This window comes from Hippoglossus stenolepis, chromosome 3, assembly GCF_022539355.2.
Source record: "Hippoglossus stenolepis isolate QCI-W04-F060 chromosome 3, HSTE1.2, whole genome shotgun sequence".
NCBI classification, from domain to species: Eukaryota; Metazoa; Chordata; class Actinopteri; order Pleuronectiformes; family Pleuronectidae; genus Hippoglossus; species Hippoglossus stenolepis.
Window position 1 is genome coordinate 30227583 of NC_061485.1, and position 11377 is coordinate 30238959.

At 41.1% G+C, this 11377-nt stretch overlaps 1 protein-coding gene across 2 annotated transcripts in view; it reads right to left on the minus strand.

The window, feature by feature from the left end:
* Positions 1-10304, minus strand: part of cadpsa (Ca2+-dependent activator protein for secretion a) — a 171814-nt gene extending 161510 nt beyond the window's left edge. For both annotated transcript variants that reach the window (XM_035152991.2, XM_047339451.1), the window contains exon 1: positions 9635-10304. In XM_035152991.2, coding sequence (XP_035008882.1) covers positions 9635-9985 — 351 coding nt within the window. In that variant the 5' untranslated portion in view covers positions 9986-10304. The remainder of the gene's footprint in view (positions 1-9634) is intronic.
* Positions 10305-11377: the final 1073 nt, after the last annotated feature.

Consider the following 11377-nt stretch of genomic DNA (forward strand, 5'->3'; position numbering starts at 1 on the left):
TCTTCATACTAATTACCCTGTGGCACTATAAAGATGAGTGTCATATTAGAGTCACAATAGATTGGATAGATATGATGACTCACCCTCAATCTAATTACAACACATTCATTGCTTTCTGTGAGTGGATGTGTCATAGAAACCCATACATTGAAGCATGTGGTGTATGTTCATGTGTGTGCTGTGTGGGTGTGCGTTTGTATATGAACACAGCAGGCCATCTGACAAGGCTTTCATCATTATTAGCAGCCTACATGCTGTCCTCATGAATTATGCAGACACTACTTAACTGTTTCTATAACAAACATACACACACACACACACACACACACACACACACACACACAAATGTGCTGTGAACCTTGTGGTGGCATATTTCAAAAAGGTTATCCTTTCTTTAACCGCCTCCTTTTGTGTTGCCAGACACACTGACAGTGACAGAAGTGAGAACTTGTAAGTGTTTTGGGAATCAAGCTGTAAATCAAGCTGTTTACAGCTTGATTTACAGCAGGAATATCACTGTTGTTTCAGGTGTGTTTTTAATGGCTTGTGCCTTGTCTGTGCCCTGTTATTTTGTTAACAAGGCAAAATCGGGTCAGGGATACAATTTTGATGTACTGTAAATAGAAAAAACTAATTTGTTGTCATACAAAGAGTCAGATGTGGAGAAGAAATGTTATCATTCTGCAATTAAATTGCAATAAAGCAGAACGTGCAGGATGTTCTCTGGTTCGTTTATGCAAACACTGACACTGTATAGCTGGTTTCAGACATACACTGAACTCCAGAGATTCTTCGCACTTTCTCCAGAGGAGGTGCATGTGTGAACACAAATGTCAGAGTGAGAGCCTCCAAATTATCTGCAGACTTTGTACTAGGGGGCCAGGTGACAGTCAGGAGAATCTGATGTGAGAACACAGCAGAAGATCCCCCACTGGATTCACAGCGAGAGAGTGGAGAGGGTTGATGATGCTTCTAAAATGCTAAACAGATGCAAAAATAAAAAAAGAAAGCAAATATATCTGGGTGATGAATCTATGGACCCCCAGATATTAATATTGTTTGTCACTGTAATAACGTTGGTTGGCTGCTGATGACGTAGCGAGTGATGTCCCAATTCCTGGGGAACGATTTTCTAGTCTTACCCCTTGTGGCTCGGTTTGGTGGGGACCCTACCTCGCAAGGGGCACTTCATATCTATGGGCAGGACCAAGGGAGAGGAATTGGGATATACACTCAACACTGTAAACTTTGGCCATGAATGGAGCGAGGCTTGTGAGCTAGTTCAGGCAGCCAACTCGAGCTGCGCTACTTTAATCATGTGACATATATCATGTGACATACCTCACTCTCCACAATCATCTATATTACACACCCACCCTATTAGGTGGTCTATTTAAGCAGAGACAATTTCCAATCCCCCCCTTTGCTCGCCCCACTGCTGCGTCAGTATTCCTGCCAGTTGCTTCAGCCCCTCCACCACCCCATCACCCACCTGTAGGCTCCGACAGGGGATTATAAATGATTTCTTATCACTAGAGCCTAGACATCAAACACTAACATGTTCTACTGTTGCAATAAACATTTGTACACATGAGTTGTCTGACTGAATTTGATTATACAGTTACAAGCAATGTTAAAATTTCACAAAGACATATCATAAGTATTCCCAGGGACAGATTTAAAAAAAAAAGTCTGATAAAAAAACAAATTATAATTTCAATGTGCAAATTGTAAAAGATACTTTGAGACTTCTACTCATCATCATGATCATATTTTCTTTCCTTTATGTTCCAATTCATGTTAGATGAACGTCTTTTGTCATCAATGTTGGAAATATAATTATTTTATTGATGTGCTCAGCTACACATGGCATCTATTGCACTTGTGATCCTGGGAGAGGGATCCCTGACACCTGTCTCCCTCTGAGGTTTCTATAATGTTTTCCCCTGTTTATAGTTTTTTTTTTTTGTTCTTTCATACTCTTGTTTAGGTTTAAGGAAAGAGGATGTCACAACAAATTTGATTGACTGATTGATTTACTTGTTAACTGTTTAACTGCTTTCAATTTATTTCGTTTAGTTTCTTAGATCTTAAAACAAAACAAATTGTTGTGAATTTGATTTTGAAAGTCAAAATTTAAATAACCAATTTGCATAATATCAACAGTGTCTCTAATTTCTTTCTACAGCATACAGACGTCTACAGCATAACAAAGCTAATGCCCTATCTCACCATATCAAAGCAATGTTTCACATTAATAAACTAGATTATGAACACATAGGAGATCTTGTACTTGGTGTTTTGCTTGGTTGCTGCAATTTGTAGCCCGATTTTCTGTGTGTTCACTCATGCTATAGTCCATAAAGTTGTTACTATCCATGCAGACAGTCCAGACCTCATAGTTTCAGCTGCACTTGTGTGCATACCATGTAATGCAGGTCTCTCTCTCACACAAGAACTTCTCTGATATTCTTTAGTCTGTGTGCCTGTCATTCGGAAACTGCATGAGAGCGACATTCATGTGTGTGCACGTGCTCACCCACTACCGCCATAGATTAAAGTAATTCTTTGGCAAATGTTGCAAAGAAAGTAAAAAATAAATCCTGGATACATTCTTTTCTGGGTCATGTTCCACCTCCCCACAAAATTTCATGAAAATCAGTTTAGCAGTTTCTGTGGAATTTGGATAACTAACACACTGTTGAAAACATAACCTCCTTGGTAGAGATGATACTGTAACTGTGGGTATAGAATACAATATAGTGAAGCATTGAACAGCTACAGAGCCAGATTCTTCGCTCGGGAGTTCATGGTGACTGTAACAAGGCAAGGCAAGGGGCAAATGAATTTATAAAGCACCTTTCATACACAGAGGTAAATTCAAGGTGCTGAGCAGAGAGCAGAGCTAAAAGTGAGGGAATATTGGACTCACGTGCATCAACACATGTAACTCTAAAGGCTGTTCTGTGTCTGCTAAATGTGCAAATAGGAAACGGTCCCAATAACATCTTCATTAGGTGTCAGTGTTGTGTTCATCGTTGCTGGCCTACCTACTTCTGCCAAGTAAAAATGTTTGAAACTCAGTCTTCATTAAACAGGTTTGAACATTAAAGAAACTGGCTTCATCTCTTTTCAGCCCACAACATCTCAAGCCCAGTGCAGTACCACCCACTTCCCAGCTGACTGGCAAATGTGTTTGAGAAGACTTTCACTAGACTTTCATTCTCTGTCTACCTCAGCATTTTCTCTCGTAACACACACACGGATTCTGACATTGTGTCTGAACTGTGATGCTGATATATTTGTGAATGGCTTACATTCAGGAACATTTTAAGCAATTTCCTGCTCTCTCTAAAAGTTGCTTGAACTGATGATTATGTAAAATCGCAGCCTTCTCACAATTCATCATCATCCTCCAGCACCTGTGTCAACATACTCCACCCTCCCAGCCTCACTTTTTTTCTGTCAGAACACCTAATAATAACACCTGATATCCCTAAGAATTGCATCCATATTGACTTAATTGAGTTTATATCCACTAAAAAATATCTGAGACAATGCAAAAAGTAATGTTTTGTTTAATTCGTAAGGTTGAAATTAAGGGTAGGAGGATTAAAGCATTTATATTTACAGAATGTGTTATTGTTGCATCTGCTGAAAGTAAACCTACGTTTACCTACTTTATATACCGTGGAATAGCTGAATATATAACTGGCATCATATATACACAGTATATGTATCTTAATGTTTGAGTATGAAATTAGAATTAAGTTCCACTCACCAAGGTTACACATATTTGTATGAGACTATATGGCAAGTGGCTGTAACCAACAAATGTGCTTGTTAGTAGAGTAAGTTAATGCACAGCGCCCTTCATCATAAATGAGGATGGTAAGGTGAGCCCCTCGCTGCACATGTAGGCATCATCCATGTCCCTGTGGGGGAGAGTCTAATGGAGACAATGAAGAGGATACAGTGCAGCATGATGACACCAAAATAACACGATGACACATACAGACAATAACAAGACCTTTAGTCAGCACTGTAGGGGTGATCTGCTGTCACCAGTGCCCTTTGTGTGGAAACATTGAGTTAACATGAAGATGAGCTTTACCTGATAGTAAACACTGTACAACTCAGGCACTGTTTGCCCCATTTCAACAGTCTAAGCTACCAGTGTGGGGAGAAACTGCCTTGGGCTGACTACAAATAGCAAAACATGTGTAAAACTCAAATGTACTCAATAGATTGCAGACCTACGCCAAGGCCTAACAGTCCCCTTCTGAACCCACATTTAAATTTACTAGATGCAGATTTTTAATCAGATCTGCAACAAATTGCACACTTTGTGTAATTCTGCTAACAAACAAACAAACTGAAGAAAAAATTTGCTCCTGGGCAGAGGTGACTACAAAAGATATGATGTGCCAGATGTTTTGTAAAGGCCTTTTCAGATACAAAATAACAACGGCACCCCTGTGCCCTAAAAATCATTTATTTTTAATTAAATCCACCACACAAGGATGTTTTTTACTGTTCCGACCAGAGCACGTTGAACTTGACTGGGGCGTGCTGTGTCTTTCTTAATGTTGTCCTTAATCTCAACAATTTCCACTGACATCCAATTTCATCCTAATGTTTTCAAAATTTCAGGAATTTTAGCAAAAGATGCTAACTAAAAGCTATTTTGCTTTGAGATCATGCAGGCTGCGATACCCATCAATATGTATAGAGTAGACCTATGAGTATCCAGTAGTTATTACTGCATTATTATAGGAGTAAACTATATCTGACTCTTAGTAATCCAGGTCATGGTATCTTCAGGAGTTTTCCATATATTCCCTGTGTAAACATGTACAATTATGCGAGTACCCAATTGTCAATACTAAATTTGATTTAATTTGCTACTCTAATGGACCCTAAAGGGCCTTTTTAAATGCGTTTTCTATTCTCTATTTCCTGTTTGATATATTTTCCTCAGTGTGTCTTTTGTTTTACATACAGTTTTTGTCTGTTTTCCTGCCTTTGTGTTCAACACCGTGAAGTGTTTCACCTGTCTCCAATTATCCCTGCTTCCCTTGTGTAGTCTCCCTGCTCCAAGTCCTCTTTGTCAGTTCATCTGTTCAGTTCCTTCACTGTGACATTGTGCAAATGTTGGTACAGTGAATACATTTTAATGAGAAATAATGAGGCTAGTAGTTCCAGTTTGTAGATAGGCAGGCAGATGAAAACAGGAAATCCAACTCAAAAACACAAGAAACCTACCACATGAGAAAACTAAACAGCAACACAAATTCACAGCATGTCTTAACATTGCTGCCAGTCTCTCGTCTGCAGTCCCAATCAATCCCTTTCAAAACTCCACACGCTCTGACTAAAAGGTAGACTGCTCCTTCTCCTCCTTCTGGTAATCCCCTTGCCATATACTACTCTTACTTTCCCAGTTACCGGATCACCCACCTCCTCATTGTCATCGCTGGTTGTTCTCAGATTCTTCCCCAGCCACTTTCTGGCCTCAATGCACTCTGGCCCTGCACTGGTCTAACCATAGGGTCTAGCAACTGTGCAGATTAAGCTGGAGGCAGGGGCAGCGAGCTCTGCCACTCCTGCTTTGGACCTCAATCAATTCATCACATTTTATTTGTATAACCCATATTTACAAATCACAATTTGTCTCATAGGGATTATCAAGGTGCCACACCCTCAACAAGAGTAAGGGAAAACTACCAAGAAAAAAACAGGACAGACAGAAGTGCACTAGATGTGGCATGTAGCAGAGCACATCAATAAAATAACAACTTTACACCATTGATGAGAAAAGGCGGTGTTTAACATAAATGTAGAGGTGTATCAATGTTTAAAGTATTATTTTATATTTAAGAAAATGTTCAACAGAGATGCCAATAATAATAGTATACGTGAGTAGGCATTTCATATATCTAGGCAATCTTGTAATCATAATCCATAAACAGCTGCCAACACATTCAGGATCCATGGTCACAATCCACGCTCCACCATCACGCTACAACACTTTGGATGGTCACCCACAACATCCAGGGATTTGCACCGGAAGTTAGCCCTCCACACCAAATAATGCCTAAATTGTCTGTTTTGCTGATTTTAGTGTTCAGAGTTTGCAATGACTTGTTATTTAGTGACCAACTTGTTCTTGCTAGTAGCATCGGAAACCACCACAAGCTCCAGAAAGAAGTGTGAGAGAGGAGATGTAAAATACACTGAGATGGGTTCTGGAACATAAATCACAAGTATCTTCTTATGGACATTAAAACAACTCTATGAAAGTGTAAAATGTGCAACATTTAATCTCTGAACCAGAAATGTAAAAATGACCATTTGTAGATTTGCGTTACATGCTGGAATATATGACCAGTCATAGCTGTAGTGATAGAAGTCATCAGTACTCCAGACCACAGCCTCGCTGCCGATTTCGTACAGCAGCCAACTGCGTTACTCTGACAAACAAACTCTCTGGGGCCCACAAAGAAGCTTGTCTATGGAATGCCATTGGAAAAGAGACTCTTGACAGGTCACCTCCAACTGCAAGCTCGGTCAATTATTACTCCTTTTTGACATTTTCAAGATTTGTTACCTATTTATCCTTACACCTTCTTATTTGTTAGTGGATAATAGAGAAGAAACAAAGGGAGAGAAGGGGCTATTGACATGAAACAAAGGTCGAACTGGGGGATGATGAATTAATGTGGTGTGCACCACAACTGTGCAGCTGTCAGGACACCCAAACCACAACTCCAGGTTCTACGAATTTGTATGCAATGAAGGCAGGAACAAGGAATCAAACCAGGGTTCAACAAAATCTTTTTGACTGGTGTACTTGTAGGGCAATTTTCATTTTGGCACTCATCTTATACCCTATTCTTTTCGGAACCACACACTCCGACACTCTCTGACCCTCCAGCACAACACTGCTCGTAAATAGGATCGGACGTGTGTCAAACTCCACTCAGCTTTGGTGATCTATCATTCCAAGTAATAAGAGTAGTAATTGTGTTTTGTCTCTCCTTGTTGTCACAAACAGCTTTTGTGACTTGCTTCCCATCCATTTACATGATTTACAATACTGTGGTTACTCTAAAACCACTGAAATCTATATTAGAGGTGAACTTCTTTGTGTCAATGTGTCTGACAATTTCTTATAATGTTTTTTCTGGGCCCTGGAACCATATACTGATTTAAAAACGTGTTAATGGTATTTGAGAAACCTGTTAAGTTGCTCCTGTACTGAATTTGTAGCTTCTACTTTTAAAATCCCTCGTTCAGATTGATGTTGCAATCAGACAACAGGTTTTTAGTGGGAGAGTAGTGAGTACACTATTTTTGTTGTATTTGTAAGTGTGCACATTTTAAATTTTACTGCAGATTTAATACAAAGTGGTTTGAGTTAACTTAAACTGAGCATTATCACGTTTCTTTCTTTTCAGTAAGTGGCTGCCAGACAGTCATGATTCCCTGTAACACTCTATAAACACTTATTACTAACTGCCTGTGCCAATGTCAAGTGCAGTGTTGAAGCCACTAGAGCAGAGGTCACTAATAGGTGGACTATGGTCCAGATCTGGACCCAGTGACTGTCCTCTCCGGGCCCACGCCTATAACCGATAAATAATCGAATGTTGTCAAATTTTGACATTGTTTCTATTTTATAGCTTTGTTAGCCTTCATGGCACTATTGGTGGTCCAGGTAACTTATAGACCAATTGCATCTCTCATGACGCCACTCAGCCAATCTGTGAATTCCGTTGAGCATTCCGACTGGAGTAGGGTTCAGTTCGAGCTTGGTTGCTTTTCTCTCAAACAGAAAATATGACACCTGAGCCGCATTATATTCTATACAACTGTAATGTCCACTGAACCAGTTCCTTGCGGCGTGATGTGTCCTGTCTCATCTCGTGTTTTTGTGATCCATCAAAGTTTGAAAAGCAGACATGCTTCTCCTGGAGCAGTGTGTGACTCCCCATCACTAGTCGGCCGTGTAGTGTGTGCTCACCATGACTGCAAGATTCCCAAGCACAAGACAACAAGTTGTGTTGTGTGAACTGCACAGCGATCTGACAACTTTGAAAGTCATGTAGTGCGAACTTGGTTATACACACCAGGGAGGGACGAGGGGAGGAACAATAGACAGTGAGAAATGTGTCAGAGAAATGCACAACAACAAATAACTGAGGAGGTTTGCCTTCCAGGATGTATCTAGTTTTGTGCAATATTTTGCAAAAAGATGGAGTATGAACCTATGCATACACTCTATGTGTCACTCAGCTAACATGCTACTGTTGACTAAATAAGCCGTTGAACCTTTGATTTGTGGTATCCCTTGTACAGTCTGTCTGAAGTCTGTTAAAAAACTTTCAATGTAAAATAGCTATTTCTGGACCAAAGAAAACTGAAGGAAGCGTTTTGGAAACACATCAGAGATCATGGAGGTTCCCTTATGAGTGAATGTACTTTCAGTCCAGACTAGCATGCTACACAGAGCTCTGTGGAAATGGTGTATTGGACTGAGTGCTGTCTGTGAGTGCAGCTTTATTGGATCACTGGTGCAGACACAATAACAGTCTGCAGTTGCTCTTGCTTACAAGTTACTTAGACTGGTGTAGAAAAGGTGTAGGCTAAACACTAACTTTGAATGTAACCATTTCCAATGCAAAATTTGTCTGATTACATTTATGAAGTGACGAGTGACGTACAGACACTTTACATCACACAATGTACAAACAATTTAATTTTAAGTATGTTGACACCATCCTAACTGCAGTTCCAGTACAGACCAGCGGTGGACTGCAAATAACCCCCCTGTGTCTGTGTCTGTGATACAACAAAGTCATAGAGTCTACCTAATTCATATATTAGACCGGTAACCCTATAAAGCAGCTCTCCCATAAGACCTGCTTACATCACCACTGATAAACACAGAATGACATGGTGAGTGGTGTAGAGAAGCTATTTCTCACGTGCTGGCTTGAGACAAGCAGGAGGGGGAAACATCAATGATGCGTCTATGCCCAGAGGCAATTCTCATTTGTAAGAGCTACTACAATGGGTGGGAACGAACTGAATTCACATACTCTCTCTCTCTTTTAGCCTCTCCTCATGGTGCCAACCCTGTCAGTTTAGTTTGAATAGAACATCACATTGCTCCTGAAACCTTTTTCACCTTTTAGCAGTTTCTCATTTAATCTTTTTGATTTCGTCATTACAAGATGCTGTGTGTAGGGACAAAAGAAAATATTTTCAATCGGAAAACGACTGCCCGTGGAGTCGGCATTTGACATTTGTGAAGTTACCGTCATAGATGCTTTCTGTGCAGTATCATCCTCCATCCTGTCTATTAACCACCTTTCCTAATACAAGTATTGGATCGCCGTGTGGTGTGATGTGTATTTAGAAGCCTGTGATCTGTAGATTCGTCTCGAACTATAAGGCTGAGTGAACTAAATTGTGTTTTCTTGCTCGACCAAAAGCCAACATGGTGCGACTCCGGAAGCAACAGTTGGTGTCATGTATCCTGGACAAGCCTTGTAGGAGTGAAAGGTGTATTTAAATCACAGCTTTAAAGTTAGGTTCGGGTTTTTCAGATTTTGAACAATGATCTTACCTTCTGCTGCCTCCTTGCCATATCAGTAGGTTGTTTAGCGTTGAACGGATATGCGATGCAGCGCATCACAAACACATAGAGCTGGAGTCTCTTTTTCCTCTCCTCCTCTTCCCTCTGCATCTTCTCCAGGTCCTCCTTCTCCTTTTCGCTGCCGATTGACGGGCTGGGGCTGGAGGGTCGGCCACCGCCGCTCCCGCGGCCCCGGGGCTGAAGCCCTCCTCCGCCGTGGCCGTCGGCAGCTCGCCCCGGTGACAGTCGGGCTCCTCCGTGGCTCTTCGGGGCCGCCACCTCTTTGCGTTCCACCTCCAGTACCTCATCCCCTTCCTCCTCGCTGGAAGACGGGTCCAACATGCTAGTGAGGCTGTTGAGGTGGCGACTGTAGGCCTACCTGCAGCAAAAGTACAACTGTAAAAGTAGAAAAAAAAATACCGAGCAGCTTCAGAGACGAGCACAGAGGGAGGGATTCGACTGAAGCTGCTGCGGAGACGCACAACCTGACTGATGAGCGACTGTTGCTCCTGAAGAAAAACTGTCACCAGACGAGTCTGTCTCAGCAAGAAAAATGAAAGTGTTGGTGTGGAGTTGGTATCGTGATTTCCAGATCTTTCAACTCTGCCAGTCAGTGGCACATAGGAGGGATTTACCATGAGCGCAGATATAAAGGGGGAGGGGTCGCAGCGAGGACTGATGATGATGTGTTGATGCTCTGCTGCCTGCGGAAGGAAGAGGCAGGGCCGGGAGCTGACCGCGGTGCTGAAACCCGATCCCCGGCTGCTCCGGGATCAGTTAGATCAGCCTGCGAGCACAAGAGATGAACAGCCACCTGATGAGCCAGCTGAGTCAAAGGAGGTCACATCTTTACAGCAGCAGCCCGGATTCAAAGGGCTGTGGCTTTCACAATAAAAGCTGATTTCCACTGATTTCATCAAACCAATGATGTCTAAATGTTGAAAACATGAAAATGTTTGAAATATTAAGAATAGGGTTCTATTTACTGTCCCTATGATGTTTGGAGAGACTGCCGCTGGTTCAACACGGGTCTGAAATTGTGCCTACCATCAATTGTCTTAATAAGAGCATATCAAATTATTTACATTTATAACATAATAACATTGACATGTATATATAAACAGTATATACAGCTGTATCTCTCTCCCCATATTTATTTCCTTCATAGAATAAAAATACAATGATCATATAAGATTATCACATTTTAGTTAAAGACACTTTGCAACTGGGATTTAAAAATTGCAATGGTTGGAGCATTCCTAAGATCATCATGCAGTTGGCTCCAGCGCTGTGCTGCATAGTGACTAAAAGCTGCTCCTGTTTTTACCCCAGGCACCACCAGCAGACCACTCCCCACTGACCTCAGAGGTCTCGCATGGGTTAAATTGCACGAAAATGTCTGTTATGTATTTGAGAGCAGCTCCATTAAGAGATTTAAGAGATTTAAAAATCAGCAGGAAAACTTTCAAATCAATCCTGTAGCTTACTTGCAGCCAGTGTAGAGATTTAAGAACAGGAGTGATGTGGGCGGTCTTTAGTGATTTGGTTAAAACTCTTGCAGCTGAATTTAGGATGAGTTGTAAAGTGCATGCTTATCTTTTTAGGAATTCCTGTTCAAAGTCCACTGTAGTAGTCCATTTTACTAGAGTTAAAAGCATGAATCAAGTCTTGTTTTGTCATGAAGTCCCTGGCTATGTTTTTGAAGTGATAAAATACTGATTTTGAGATTGCTTT